Raw genomic sequence first — 16,231 nt, 5'->3', positions numbered from 1 at the left:
GCAAAATTAGTGAAAGAAAAGGAGTGAACAATATGGTCAGATTATGCACTCAAGGTAGGCGGTGGCGAAGGGCGATATTGGTGTCTGAGAGAAAAAGGAGGAAGAGAGAGGAGGAAGGAAATGGGTTAGGAGAGACGAGGAGAGGAGAAAAGGAAGGAGAGTCAGACTTAGATCTGGAGAGAAGGAAAAGAGAGAAGGAAATGATGGTATTTTTGACTTTTATGTTTGTTTCTCTCTATTTGTGCTTAGTTGGTATAGAGTAAATGACTAAATCACATAAAAAGAGTTGAATCACATGAAGTGATATTTTTTGGGACTAAACCATAATGAAAAAAAAATGAAGAGTCCAGATTATATGAAATTATTACTTTTAGAGTCTTGACATAATTTTCCAAAAAAAAGGACCACATAATTTCATATACATTGGTTGATCAAAAGTGAAGATTCCATCTCATTTCATCAAAGCAATTAATGAAACAAGTTACTCAGAACGAGAAACTAAGCCAGCTCATGTTATGTTCAGAATAGTTTTAAACTTATTTTTTAGAGAGAGGACAAAAATTGTCAATGTCTTTTTGTACGTGGACCCCTATTGGTGACCAATAGAGATGATGGTTGCGGACTGTTCACTGTGACGCCAGATTGTTTGGTACGATACCGACTCTGAAAAGCACTTCCACACTTTTATACCGAGGGAAGTCATAAATGGAAGTAGTTGGTTAAAAAAAAGATTTTCATATATTGCATCAAAATGGCACACAAGTTCGCAAATTCTCAGCCCATTGTGTTAAAAGACACATCAATAGACGTCTTTTCATACTCATAAACTTAAAAATTAATGTACTCTGATTCAAAAACAGACATTTTCTGATACACTACAAAGAACTAAGACCGTCCTATGCTTTCTCTTCCAAAATCTCAAAATTCCATCATCCAACTATTTTTTTTAGGCGTCACAGGCACACCATCGGGCACACCTCCGATCACCCCCTCCCCCCTCTAGCTACAGTGCAGGAGGGCTCACTTGAGATTTTTTAAAAAAAAACACAAATGGGCCCCCCTGCACTGTAGCTAGGGGGTGGCCGGAGGTCTGCCCGAGGTTGTGCATGTATCATTTTTCCTTTTTTTTCTACCAAAAAATCAAGCTTATTACCCCCCAACCCCAAGGAAAAAAAATTCATGACATCCCACAAATCAATCATCCAAAAAGCAACCAATACTCCCTCCTACAAAAAGCCAATCCCTACTCACAATTTCATCCCAATAAATCAACCATCATACTCCCCCACACACACAAAACTATGCGCAATGCAATACTCGCAGCAAAAGTAGTTGAGAATCCCCACGTAAAACCCCACCTTAAATCCCCCCCTCCTCTCCTCTCCTCTCCCCCCTCACAAAAAAAAAAACTCATCAAACAATTAATGGAGCTAGCACTGCTCTCCCTCTTCATTCTCCTCTCGGTTGTTTTCCTACTCACCCTCCTCAGAAACATCCACGACCGAAACAAACACAAGCAATGCTACCTCATAGACTACGTCTGCTTCAAACTCCCCACCGATCTCTGCGGCGAGATCGTCCGGCGCAACAAACTCCTCGGCGTGCCCGACTACCGCTTCCTCCTGAAGGTCATAGTCAGCTCCGGCCTCGGCGAGAACACCTACGGGCCACGCAACATCATCGTCGGCGACGAAACGTCCCCGGCCCTCTCCGACTCCCTGACCGAGATGGACGAGTGCTTCGACCCCACCCTCGACTCCCTCTTTCGGAAGACCGAGGTTCGTCCGTCCGAAGTCGACGTGTTGGTCGTCAACGTGTCCATGTTCTCCCCGTCTCCCTCGCTGTCTTCGAGGATTATAAACCGGTACAAAATGAGGGAGGATACCAAAGTCTTCAACTTAGCCGGGATGGGGTGCAGCGCCAGTTTAATATCCCTGGACTTGGTACAAAACCTGTTCAAATGTTACAAAAACAAGCTGGCTGTAGTCGTCACGTCCGAGTCGATCGCGCCCAACTGGTACTCGGGGAATCACAGGTCCATGCAGCCGGAACTGCTTGTTCAGGTCGGCGCTGCGGCGATCTCTACTCTCCACACCGTCCGAAGCTGAAAGTCTCGCGAAGTTCAAGCTCGCCGCAGCCTCGTCCGCACCGCATCTCGAGGCATAGCGACGAAGCCCAACAACTGCGCCCGTCCCAACCGGAGGACGACGAGGGGCGCTGGCGGGTTTTACCTGAGGGCAATGGACCTGCCGAAGGCGGCCGCCGCGGCTTCTGCCACGAGAACTTGAGGGTCCTGCGTGCCGAAGAGTCGTGCCGCTGTGAGAACTGGTCCAGGTATCGTGTTTAGAGATGCGCCGCCGCGAGAAGGCGCGCGGTGGGTGCGGTGTCGACCTGAAAGGCCGGGGTCGTCGAGCATTTCTTGCGTGCAACCGGGGGGGCGGCGGTGATCGAAGGGTGGGGAGGAGCCTCGGGCTGACGGAGAGCGACCTCGAGCCGCGGAGGAGACGCTGTCAACCGGTTCGGGAACACGTCGGCAGCCAGCGTGTGTACGTGCTGGTGCATGGAGGGCAAGAGGAGGCTGAGGAAGGGGGAGGGGGTTTTGATGATAAGTTTTGGGGCGGGGTTCAAGTGTAACAGTTGCTTGTGGGTGGTCGTGAAGGATTTGGAGGGTGATGCTGGGGTTTGGGGGGATTGTATTGGGGAGTATCCTCCTAAAACCCTAACTAATCCTTTCATGGAGAAGTACGGATGGGTCAATGAGGAGTGATGTGTGTGTGCTTGCGTGTTTTCGCTCCCTGATGAAGGATTAATGATAGTTAGCATTTGGTGATTATATTTTTAACTATATACTTTGCTTGAGAGTACCCGATGCTTATGATAAAGGGAGGCACTACAGGCACACCCTCGAGCACACCTCCGGACACACCTCCGTCTCTACCTACAGTGCAGGAGGCCCCACTTGAGATTTTTTTAAAAAAATCTCAAGTGAGCCCCTACACTGTAGATAGAGAGGGGGTGTGACCGAAAGTGTGCGTGTGCCTCTATCATTTCTCTACGATGAATAGCTAAGAGTTGTGGAGAAAGAGCGTATAGTTTTCGCATTGATCATATATATATTTATAATGAGCATTCAAGTCGTGTGGCTTTATGCGTTACGAAGGATTCATTCCTCGTTAATTTATTTTTCTTTCAGAGAATGGGAAGGGTTCATACTTCGTAGTAGCGTATGGTACTCCCCCCAATGTTTCAATTCTTTTGCTTTGAAAGTACCTACTATTTACGATGAATAACTGCGTCCAGACAAGTGGAGTACGATATCAAATCTCTATTGATTGTAGATCTTGACTTGCGTTGAGTTGAATTTGAAGGGTTAGTTAGTCATCGATCTCAGGATGCAGTAGTAGGAACAACGGAGCAGAATAATAAAAAGAATGAGAAGTAGGAGTTGGGACAAATCCTTTTCTAAAAAGATTATGTTTTATCCATATTTAGTTCATCTTTGTATTCAAAAAAGAACATATTTTTTTGTGGTGATGAAGGGGTTATTTGAGGCGGTACAATTGCAGTTAGGGGTGCTAAACTGTATCCATATACGAGGAATTATCCGTAACTGTATCCGTTAGGATACGGATATGGTTATTCAAATCTATAACCGATAGGATATGGTTTTGTAGTGAAATATTTGAGTCCGTATCCGAAATATCCGAATACATATTAATCATCCTCTTACGATAGTTTTAATTCTTAGATTATGGATTTGTGGTAATTTTGATGATCAAGATGTCTAATCTTAATTTTTCAGTTATAATGGACATATTAACGAACTCTTTTGCATCACATGAACTATATTTTTCTCAATACCATCTACTTTTTTTTGTCCGGTTTTAACGGATATGATTATGAATTTTTTTTTACCGTGGTATATCTGTATCCGTATCCAAGATGGATAAACAGATATGAATATGCTGAGCATCATATACTAGCCGTATCCGGACCGAATGCACCCCTAATTGCAGTGGTTGCTTTCCGTCATAAATAAAGCAAAGCTTCTTTTTTAGTAGAGAGGGACCCCCGTTATAATGGCCTCACTACAAACATTCATGTTCTTGGCGGTGACCTTTGATGGGCATCAATTAATGGTAGGGAGTGGGGTACCGCATGAACAGTTAGTTATTTACTTACTCGGTGAAATGTAACTGAAATTGTTTATTTGGCCCTCGCCTCATTTGGCCTAATGGAGCAATTTATACCCATCATCTCAAGGTCCACACTAGGCATCTGGGTAAAATAATTCACTCCTGTAAAATTTAAAATTTGATTATCTCCAACTAGATTCTCAATTTCTAGTAGTTCTGTAACCAGAAACCAGAAAAGGCTTCAGGATGTTTTATATCTAAGATTTCAAAATTAAGCCTCTTCGTATTAATTATTTATCTATTTTAGTATCAAAGAAAATTTTATCTTCTCTGGTTGGTGACACATCAAGGAATTGTGACCTCCTTGCAATTACTATGAATGCATTTTAGGTGAAGCTACCCACGGATCACGTAAAACTTGCCAATTAACTGTGGATCTATAAAAATATGGTCCAGGTTCAACCTAACGAAGATAACTAAACCTTAACATACATAAAAATAAACAAAGCCTACATTAAGGGCCAGTTTGGATAATGAAAGTATTAAAAATAAAAAGTAGGTTATAGAAGTAACTTTTAAAGCTATGAAGTAAGAAGTAGTGAAAATAGTATTTTTTTTGTTTGTTTCATATATTTTTAGAAATAATGAAAGTAGAACTTCTTCCTCTTCATTTACTTTTTTTGTTTGGATAACATTTGAAAATATTATTAAGAAGTAATTTTATCAATGAAAAATTGTTAGAAGTAACTAATAAAGGAAATATTAATAAAAAAATTTATTTATGTCATAATTAATATGCATTTCAACTACTTCCGAACAACTTCTGAGTATTGAGAATTGGAAAAATATTTTAAAAATAAGGATGATACGTAGGCGCCACAAAAACATTTAGAGAAGTATTGGAAGTAAGTTTTTCAGAGAACCAAACACACTTTTTTACTTGGAAGTAGCAAAAGTAGCCTCTACTTCTTTTACTTCAGCTACTTCATAATTACTTCTGTGCAAACAAACATGCCCTAAATATTGACAATTACCTAATCCGGAGAATTAGTTTCTTTAACAGAATTCTGTGTATTGTTCCAAATGAAACCATTAAAGCGCTGCCATAGTCTGGCTGCTGCTACATCATATTTTTCCATCCATTCCAAATTTCCAATAGCAGATTCAAATGAAGAGGAAGAAGCAACATACCTCCTACAAAAATGGCAATATAAATAAATCAACAACATTAACACAAGTAGTTGGGCATGCCAAAGAAAACCCACAAAGATTGGGATTTGATCCCTGTCACGCTCAGTCTATACTACATCAGGGTTAAAAATCACCAATGCCAAAATCACTCTCAGATTGATCGCTGGAGGGCGATTACAATGAGAAACTGTTGTTATATCAGGTGCAATCAGCACTCTCCTTCGGCATCCGAGGAATTGTCCTCCTCCTCCATGGTAGTATTTTTACATCTGCATAATGACCGAGGAATTGGCCCATCCACCCGAACCACCCAAGGATGCTCGGCTGCAGCATCTAATGTCAGCCTGTGCCTAGGATCTGCATTACAAGAAATGTTTAAAAGGATGTTACAAATTCTTTAATCAGCAGAAGTTTAAATTTCTACATTTAGATCATAGTACGCAAAATGGAACATAACAAAAAAAACAAAATACAAATTATTTTCATTTAACAAAACAAAATACATGTATTAAAAGAAATATTACAAAAAAACAGATGATGTCAAAATGGGTTGAATGGAGATGCATATTTAAAACAATATCGTTTGATAATATGAATGAAAAAAAAAATTGTTATAACCCAAATGTATCTTTATATACATATCCACACAAATGTATTATCCTATATTGATAAATAAGAAACAATTTTTTGTATTTATTTAGCTTATTGTAGATCATTTCATGGATAAATAGGTCTAATCAATGACTATGTCACAACTGAACTTTAAAAATTGTTAAAAGCATAATATTAACAATTTATTGATGGTGATACTAATTTTTTTTTCAACAAGAACAATAAAAAACAAAAATAACAATTGTTCAAAATGGGTTTAAATTACTTTTCACACAAGAATTGACATCAAACCAATGATCTTTTGTATAAAATGGAGTTTTGCTATTATTGTCTAAGCACATGAAATAGAACTCAGAGAAGTTGAGTCAAGCTGAGTAAGAAGAGTTAAAATGACAAGACAACACAGATCAGCTAGATGTAGTACAGGTACAAAGGTTAACATAGCGGCACTGCAAGCGTGGCTCAGTCGTAGAGTGAGAGGTTAGGTTATGTAAGGTCTCATGTCCAATATCAGTCTACCATCTTCGCTCCAGGAGGGGGGAAAGGTAGAACTGAATACTTGGATAATGGGCTAAGTTCATACAGTTCAGTTGTTTTGAAACTTTGAGCAGTCAGGCTCTATGTTACGTCGACTCAGTTTGAGATTGGAGACTCTGGTGAGGGTCTAGTGTCTATGTCAATTGTCAGGCAGTATCCACTGATGTGCTCACACCAGAAACCACATCAACACATGTCAGCTTCCTTTTCCTAACCAAAGCCGTGCCACATCAAGTGTCAGTCTTCATGACATGGAAATGGTCTTTCTGGTTTCTGAGGAATGAAATAAAGCATGGAGATGGTCTGGGTAAAATCTTGGATTATGTAGCCTGCCATTTTTTGGCTGTATGTAGGCCAATGCTATTACTCCAGTGGTACCCCGGTCAGAATTTTGTTAAGCATTTCCCACATTTTGTTTTATCAGGATTCTTAGATCCGATGATGGAAAAAAGGAAAGTTAAAAAATGTTCTGAGTCTAGAATCATGAAACTGACCTTTCGAAAGTAGTCTCTCGAGCAAGTCTTTGAGCTCAGGATCAAGCTCTTCAGGAATACATAATGGACGGTTAACTATCTGAAAACACAGTAATGTTGAGGGGACAAAATTAAGACAGTGCAATAAGATATCTAAACTAGCGGTGGTGATATAATAAAAAATTAAGGAGCTTAAGCTAGGAAGTACCTTGTCATAAGTATCTTGCAGACTTTCCCCAATAAATGGGCACTTACCAAGTATCATGCAGTACAATGTAATGCCCAGAGCCCATGCATCCGCAGCTTTACCGTTATAACTAAAACCTGGTAAAGAGGTTTTTAACATATGGATCAATTGGTGAAAACTGAAACTAAAACATGCATAAATTAATTAGTTCTCTGGAAACTTATGGCTTGGCAATGAAAATATTACCTAAACAACATTCGGGTGCAGTAAAAACTGGAGTTCCTGGAGACCTCCAGATATCCTCATCGTCATCCTGCATGAAAGTAAATAAAAGTTTGGAGGCTAAGTAGCCAAAATATCATAAATCAAGAACAAAACAAGTGAAGCCTTTACTATAAATCAGGTAAGCTTAGTCAACTTCTCTAATCCACTATGCCAAGGGACTGGTTTAGTCTATTTTCCCTTCTTTCTTATTCTAAATCTACAATTTATTTCTTCTCTACTCCCTTTAGTTGTAAGTAGCACATAAACCTCGTCCTAAATATGCCTAGCAGAAAATTTTAAGAATATGACATCAACAAATGGGATGACTGTGACAGAGAATGGATATATCTCCTCTAAATGTTGCCATCTTAATGCAATTCTATTAACTATATCCTTAATCAACTAGATATAACAACTATTTCTTTTCAAATCCACTAGAATATCTTTGGTAGATCCTGCCATAAGCCATTTCTGGACCAAGACAACCATATTATCTCATCCTTTAAGACTTTCAATCAATAGTTAACTATGTAGAAGATTAGACCTCACTTACAAACAGGAATACATTTCAAAAATGACAAATATTCCATTTGTGCATCCCCCTTCCCTTTTATGATGCATTGTACAATCCATAAATTTGATTCAATAGATAGTTCGTACGACTTTGTATATCCCACGAATTCTTTTAAAAAATGCATCTCATTTGTTGATTACGCATACATTACAAGTCAATAAACATGTCAAACATTTGCAAATCAAGATAAGTAGTTGCAATGGTGCAAGCCATAGGGAAGAGGAAGGGACAATTAAACCAGAAGTACGACATATAAACACCAAAACAATGGTCAATATCACTGAGAAAATCAAAACGGTAAACTTACCTCAAGAGCTTGGCTAACACTAAAATCACCAATCTTAACAGAACCAGTTCCTGTTACCAACAGGTTTTCAGGTTTAATATCTCCGTGCACAATGTCCTGCCAACAAGACAATAAAATTTGTTATGCAAATCAAAAGCTTGTAAAACTCCCTTCTCCGAATGTCTAAAAAGTTGCTAGCAGAAAGCTATAAGGTAGCAATGAACTCCAGTGATATATCACTAGCATAACTGTTTTAGCATGTGCTATTCTTTTTCGAATTTCAAACCCAAAAATGTGTATTCTTCGCAATTGACATAGCGCAATGTTAAGCTAGGCGCGAGCAGAGATAAGCAAGAGACATGTAATGGCTTAAAAAAGAAATACAATAGGCTTAAAGCAATTAACAAAAATTTACTCCGGAAACACTAAAATCGTTAAATAAATAAATCATAATATTCGATAGCGTAACTTTAGAGTATAAAGATTCAGCCTTGTTTCTAGAGTAATTAGCTTCACATATGCTTCATAATCAACTAGCTGGTCTTCATATAGGTTAAGAGCAGGTTTTAAAATTGAACTAGATGTTTGTGACAACTCAAGACAGAGAACTGCAGTTTCCATTTCTCCTGCAGTCAGATGCTACTGTTCAATGCCCCTTAACTCCCAGCAAGTCACTCAAACCCTTCATGTCATGCTATTGCAGTAAATTAATAATTTAGAAATTAGAATTGTTATATATAACTGATGTCATTCGCAATTCAAAAGTCAAATTCATTAGTCACTCACAGTTACTGCACCCATCAACCAGAAAAAGAGTAACAATATAGAAAAAAGAAGAGAGAACTCTTGGTTTCAAAAGATTTTCAGGCTATCCGCAATTAGACCAGCATCATTTTTCATGATTTTACCATGAAAACATAACTTAGGTATGCCACATCTTCAAAGTATAAGGAGTACTACTCTAGCACAGACAAAACAGAACACGTGCTAGAAGATTACCTGCTTTGTCAAAGTTCATAGAATCATTATGATCAATAGGAATCTAAAGCCCACAGAAATCTCAAATCAAACCAGGGGAAAAAATACGCTTGTGAAAAATTGCTAAGAACTTTATGCTGATAACTCACATGAGAATGTAGATACATTAACCCAGCAATTATGTCCCGCAGGTATTTTCTAGCAGTGGTTTCTCCTATCCCTCCACACGTTCCTGAGGCATCACAAATCCACTTGCCCTCCACATATTCTAAAACTACAAACAGAAAGCATTATTGTTAAATCACAAATTTCCAAAAGAATTCAGGCCGAGTCCAGGGATATACAAAGAACACTGGAATTGCATAATAATTTTACCCATATAAAAACGATCTGATTCTGAATCATCAATCACCTCAACAAGATTTACTAAATTTGGATGCTCTAATAATTTCATGATGGAAACCTGAGAAAGATGGTAAAGTCACTAAACTCTTCAATAAAATGCTCCAAGAGCAAATTAATGTAGGAAAATTACAATAAAAACTAATGTAGGCAACTAAAATAAATGAAGCAAATAACAGTATACTTGTTCTTTTCCTCAACAAAAACTTGTAAGCACATAAAACCAAGGCAATCAGAGGCTGGTAAATGGAAAACATATCCTTGAATAGATAGAGTTACACAATCTGCAATCAAGAAATCTTCGTCTCATCATTGGAGTTCTATTTAACTATGTGGTAAGAAACTCTTTTCATGGACTATAACTGACATAGTGCAACCACTGCAATGCTAGATGCTTCTCTCAAACTACTATAGTGTAATTACTAGACACCTTAAATATTAAAGACAAACAAAGATCCCATCAAGCCACAGAAGGAACAATGGGCCACAGAAGGAATAATGGACCACAGATTCAGACAATATTTGGAAAGCCTAACCCCAGCATCTAACTTCTTGAGCAACATATTTATGATATTAATTATGGTGTCATGATTAACCTGTACCTCAAAGAGGTTATAAATAAAATGTAAAGCACAGAAACATATCTAATTATAATTTTTGTTCATTATTAAAATTTTCAGAATTCCTGGGCCTAATATGTTGAAAACCACACACACACAGTGTGTGTGTGTGTGTGTGTGTGTGTGTGATGCTATATTGCTATCAAATCCTAAAATAGAGAGCGGCACAAATATTGCACAAGTCAGCACAAATTGTTTTAGGAGTTAGGGTTATTTCTAGGGTTTCAGTATTGTTGTGTCATTAGATTTGGACTAGGTTTTGGATTTGTACTTGGAGCATAACTAGATTGGAATTAGGATTTGGATTTGGATTTGGATTTTGGGTGTTAGTAGTAGTCTAGGACTGGAATTTATACTAAGGAGAACAAAATCCAAATCTTAGTCCTATAGTCCTAAACTCCTAATGTTCGGCCATATACATATATACATATGCATATGCATACGCATGCATATACGAGATAAATCCTTAAAATTTATCCAAGTCAATTATTGTTGACTAATCTCACCCTCCAAGGATTTCCTCCTCTTTCCTCTTCAACAGTTATCATCCCCCTCTCTACTTTGTTGAGTATCAAACTGCGCTTGAAATCCCTACCATAAGACCAAACCTATTTTAACTTAAATGCTCAGAATTTGTATAGTTAGGCGATAACTTTAGATTTCCAAATTCAAAACAAAAACACTCAAAATCCATTCGGTTGTTCTAAGAGATTCTCTATGCTCCCATCACGTGACGAACCGGAGAAGACCTGTAGTAAAAGTGTATAACCTTCTCCCTTCCTCTCAATGAACTCTTTTCATCTTGACAAAATTGTTGATTTCTATGTCTCAATCAATCTTTATCTCACAATGTCTTGTCATCTCCAAACTGATGACTACAATGACCTCAATGACAAAACATCTTCGATCTTGGAGAGTAAAGTAATTTGTCATGAAACCAGCTTTCTCCCTGTTAACCTTGTTTTCTCTTGGACAAGAAAATATTCTTTATCCACTCTATTATTGTTCATATCAAACATTCTAGCCAATACCTTCCATAAGAAAATCACTGATGTTTTCGCTAAATACCATGAACCCGAGAAATTGTCCTTAGAATTGTCTGGATCAATTTTTAGCTTACATATCGATACCGCTTGATAGGCTATTGCATGCAGAACTTGTCTTTTTAAGGTCTTCTTAGATTAAATCCCTACAATATCCATGTTTTAAAGTATCGGCATTAAATGCTATTTAAAGAAAAAAGGAGATTGAGTAGATGCAGTAACCTATCAGAAACCTAGGGGTTAGGCAGCCGTTTAAGTGGCAAGGTCAATTATCCGCTTCATTCTTTTTCCCCAAATCTAAATCAATGCTCCAAGTGCATGTATGTAGAAATCAAAATAAATAATGGTACCTGGTGTTGGTGCCCAAGCATGCAAGCCTTTTCCATTAAAATGCAGCTAATTATCAATGGGTTCTATAGAGATAGATTATGCTTTACAAATTGGATTTCCACTTAAACCTTTGCTCACAGTTCCTCTGGCTCCTCTTTCCAACTACAGGGAAGTTAATTGCTTCCCATATAGTTGTTTGTTACCAATTTTGCAGGCACATAACGAATTTCTAGAAAAAAAAATCAAGAAAGGTTAAAATGTTTTGAGCATTGACATTCGACGGCGTACTTATTCCCTTGGAACAATCCGCATGCGAACGGGTGGTTCCCAACCTTGAATGGGTTGGGTAGGGGGGCAAATCTGACATTTTACCCAACCCATTGAAGGTCAAGAATCACCTCCAGGTGGTTCTGAGGGGATAAGTATTCCCATTAAAGTAGAACTACTGTGAGAATATTAGCTAATGCCTTGTGTTTTTACAAAATCTAGATTACTGTTGTGTTATAGCTTAAAAGCATATATTTACCAAATCTACAACATAAAGAGTCACAAGAGTGCTGACTTGTACAGGTGACAAAAGCAAATCAACAACAATGCTGAAAAATCTACAGGTATTCACAAACAAATAAGAATAGAGAAGTTGAGTAGTTCTTACCTCTCTACGGACATCTGTCATTGCTGTTTCAAAAGATGTAACATGAACCTTCGACAAACGAGACTTGTAAAATGCCTGCACTAAAGTAACAAACTTAGTAGCATGAACCACAGATCTGATCAGTACTTACTGATCAAAATTCAAACACCACCGGGAAAATTTTCAAGATAATGTTCACCCAAAGAGTTTGCTACTAATTTTACAACATTTCAAGATAACGTTCTCCTATCTAGTATATTTAGTGGTCTCTGTTGTATATGACCAAACAACCTTAGATGATTTTCTCTCTTCAATAAGAGGAATCTATAATCTCCTATGAAAATGCACTCATTTCTTACCCTGTCTTTTAGTGTATAACCAAAGAAGCCCCTAACGTATTATCACTGGCAAAAGAAACCGCCAAGCCAGAAGTAACATTAACAAAATGACATCATGAAGTAGCGATACATAAGGAAATATATTAAACATCTGATGCATAATAAGAGTGCAAACATACTTCTATCGTAATGTAAGTGAAGTTCTAGACGCCAAAATGTGAACTCCTAGATGTGGTAACCAAACTACCAAGAGCGAAGCCATATAAAAGGTCCAATAAGGCCCTGGCTTCCCGGGATAGCCAAAACAATAATAGGTATTAGTATATAGTACTTTTTTAAACTATAGGGTCTACATTGTAAAACCCTCTAGCAAAATTAGCAGCCTCGTCTTTCTTTAAATTTTGGTTACTCATTGTATTATCAAACCATCTATCTTGACTACATATTGTCAAGTCAATTCAATTAGATATTATTCGAATCATAACTCGTCATTCATTACCCTACTCCCTATGAACTATTAAAAACCCCATAGCTGAACTAGGAGCAGAAAAGAAGAAGAAAAAACACTTTTCAAATGGAAGTTATTGGATCTAACCATATATATACACACGCACGCGCGCACGCACACATACAGACACACATACACACGCTATCAAGTATCAATAGTCACCATATTCATCAGTACAACTATCAGTTTAAGTGCTATCAATATAAACGATATCGAGAGACAATAGTAACTGCATTGGTGGCAGATAGTGATATGCATAATAAGATTTGTGATAAGCTTAGATGTCCTCATTCTCGATCTTCCATATGATTTTCTATAGGAGGCTCGCTTAAGGATTTTTTTTTTTTTCTTCCATCTAATTAGCAGCAAGTAGAGAGATCTCTAGAAGCCCATCAATTGGATGATTCAACTAAATGGGTTGATTAGTAATTTTTTGTTTTGACGGTATTTTGTTTCCTAAGTCATGACTGTGGCATAGATTTACTAAAGACTAATGTTAACCATATGATTTTTATACTACCACTAAATGAACAAATGAAACTAGATAGAATATATATTAACTTTTGTTATCCCTTGCATCATCAATACCATCTACCTAATCTCAATAAAGATCATATATTGTCACTGACACGATAATGTTGGGCCCACCATCATAAGTTCACAATGTATGAATTAAGCTGGTGGTCAATTCAACCATATATTATTCGAGTCATAACTCCCCATACATTACATTGTCACCCACCAGTTATAAAAACTCTATTGCTGAACTAGTGGGAGTAGAAAAATAAGGAAAAAACACGTTTCAAATGGATGTCATTAGATCTAACTATGTTGCTATCTAGACTTCGATATTATAGATCTTAATTCCATGGATGTCACTATCACGTACCAATGTAGCCAATACATCAATCAATACAACTATCAGTGTAATTGTTATAAATATAATCGATATTAAGAGACAACAGCAACTACACGGGTGGCAGACAGTGATATGCATATCAAGTTATGCGAAAATTTCCTCGTTCTGTATCTCATGGCAGATAATGATATGCATATCAAGTTATGTGAAAATTTCTTCGTTCTATATCTCTATATATGATGTTCTATAGAAGGCTCGCTTTAGGAATTTTTTTCTTCCGTCTAATTAGTGGCAAGTAGAGAGGCATGGTAATTGGATGATTCAACTAAATGGATTGATTAGTATTTTTTTAGTTTGAGGGTGTTTTGTTTCCGAATGTATAGTTTCGTAAGGGATTCGGGGAGGGAAAGGAAGGGAAATGAGGAGCTGGGGACAAAATTATAAGTTGCATTTTATTTTATGGTTTTGGGAAAGATAGAACAAAAACAAAATGATTATTATTCACTATCCCCTCAAATTGGGAGATAGTGAGTAACGTAGGAGAGGCAAAAGTGATGTTTCAAATGTTCTTTACACCTTTCCGTATTTCTTTGAACAGCAAATATTTTTAAATAAAAAAAGGTAATAAGCATTTTAACTAACTATTCACCTCATCTCCCCACCCTTCCTCAATCCCCCTACAAAACGCAAGGTAAGTCATGATTGTGACATGGGTTTACTTAAGAATAATGTTAACTATATTATTTTAATACTACCACTAAATGACAAAACTAATACTAAGTAGGATAAGTACTAACTTTTTTTACTCGTTTTATTATCAATATCATCTACCCCAAGGTTTTAAATGTCGGATGTCAGGTTCATGTCGGATGGCTGAAATCCATGTCGGCTAGCGAAAATCAGGGATATATCGAGGAACATTGACTAAATATTGGATTGTCATATCGGATAGTACGCATATGTATAATATCATGTCCTAAATGTAATCTAAGTATTCATCAATTCAATATAAGCATACTTTATAAATTCTATAAACTAAACATATAAAAAAGTAAATAATATATGGATTTGGGTTCATAAATTTTTTCTATCGGGTTCATAAGAAACCCTTAAACATGAGAACGGGTCAAATAGGTTTGGGTATTTATCACTAAACCCAAACCCGATAACAAAAAACAGATCTTAAAAATAATACCATATTGACCGATTTTTTAAAGCTAAAAATAGGCCGATATGCCTGATATGACCCTGATATTTTTGATTTGACCCTGAAAACCGACATACGAGTTGAAAACGTTCATGTAGTGTCAGTCAAGCCCTCAAACCGATATGTCGGCTGACATGTCGGACATGTCGGCCGACATTTAAAACCTTGATCTACCCAATCTAAATAGCGACTGCATATTGCCGCTGACATGATAATGTCGGACTCGCCATCATAAGTTCACGAGATATAAATTAAACTAGGGGATTAATTCAACCAGATACTTATCGGGTCATAACTCATCATTCATTATTCTACAGACCGCCGGTTATAAAAAATCCCTATTGCTGAACTAGAGGGAGCCAAAGAAGAAAAAACACTTCTCAAATGGATGTCACTGGATCTAACCATATTGATGTTGATCTACGTTTTGATAATATAGATCTTGATTGCATGGATATTGACGCTAGGCTTGCAATTCGCAATGTTAGAATAGCAACAAATAGCAACGTTGGAATACTAACACTAGGTTATATTACTACAACCAAATAGTAGCTGATATTCCTCTTTCAATGGCGCTACCGCAAATCAATCCCCGTAAGGAGCTAAAAACATACCTGATAATTAAATTTTATTAAAGAAAACTTTGTAATAATTTTTATTTTATATATTAACTTTTTTTCACGGTGGTACATGAGCACAATCAACTCAAGTTAGCACAGGACAACAAGGAATGGATAAACAATGATATGCTTAGAACAACACTTGGTACGAATAATTTATCTAATTGTTTCTAAGTCAGTGCTATGTTAAAAGTTCATCAATAACTTTCTGGAATCGTAAGCTCTAGAGCATTTACCAAGTAATATATTTTTATAGAACATTTGCTCTAGAAGTTTTGTTCTAGAAACTTTCAAGATTGTTAGGATTTTAATGTTAGTTTTAGAAAATTCTCTCCCCTCCATCCAACAACTATAAATAGGAGAGGAAATGGAGCATTTGAAGTAAGCAATCAACCAAACAAAGAAGCTTGTGAGTGTAAGTGAGCTTATGTG

At 37.2% G+C, this 16,231-nt stretch overlaps 2 protein-coding genes across 2 annotated transcripts in view; one reads left to right on the top strand and one right to left on the bottom strand.

Annotated features, from left to right (window-relative positions):
* On the top strand, positions 1,119 to 2,108 carry LOC109836257 (3-ketoacyl-CoA synthase 19-like). The gene has a single exon (XM_020404119.1). It carries the CDS (start codon positions 1,302 to 1,304, stop codon positions 2,106 to 2,108), a length of 807 nt encoding a protein of 268 aa, XP_020259708.1. The 5' UTR covers positions 1,119 to 1,301.
* The window catches only part of LOC109836385 (serine/threonine-protein kinase GRIK1-like), an 18,462-nt gene continuing 7,418 nt past the window's right edge, over positions 5,188 to 16,231 (bottom strand). Inside the window, exons 4-11 of the mRNA XM_020404274.1 lie at positions 12,289 to 12,363; positions 9,614 to 9,701; positions 9,388 to 9,512; positions 8,282 to 8,377; positions 7,383 to 7,449; positions 7,158 to 7,273; positions 6,971 to 7,049; positions 5,188 to 5,684 (exon numbers count right to left, since the gene is read on the bottom strand). Of these exons, the coding sequence (XP_020259863.1) occupies positions 5,536 to 5,684; positions 6,971 to 7,049; positions 7,158 to 7,273; positions 7,383 to 7,449; positions 8,282 to 8,377; positions 9,388 to 9,512; positions 9,614 to 9,701; positions 12,289 to 12,363 (795 nt within the window). The 3' untranslated portion in view covers positions 5,188 to 5,535. The remainder of the gene's footprint in view (positions 5,685 to 6,970; positions 7,050 to 7,157; positions 7,274 to 7,382; positions 7,450 to 8,281; positions 8,378 to 9,387; positions 9,513 to 9,613; positions 9,702 to 12,288; positions 12,364 to 16,231) is intronic.

Source organism: Asparagus officinalis, chromosome 4, assembly GCF_001876935.1.
Source record: "Asparagus officinalis chromosome 4, Aspof.V1, whole genome shotgun sequence".
In the NCBI taxonomy this organism is placed as follows: domain Eukaryota; kingdom Viridiplantae; phylum Streptophyta; class Magnoliopsida; order Asparagales; family Asparagaceae; genus Asparagus; species Asparagus officinalis.
This window is presented reverse-complemented; position numbering and strand designations above follow the sequence as displayed.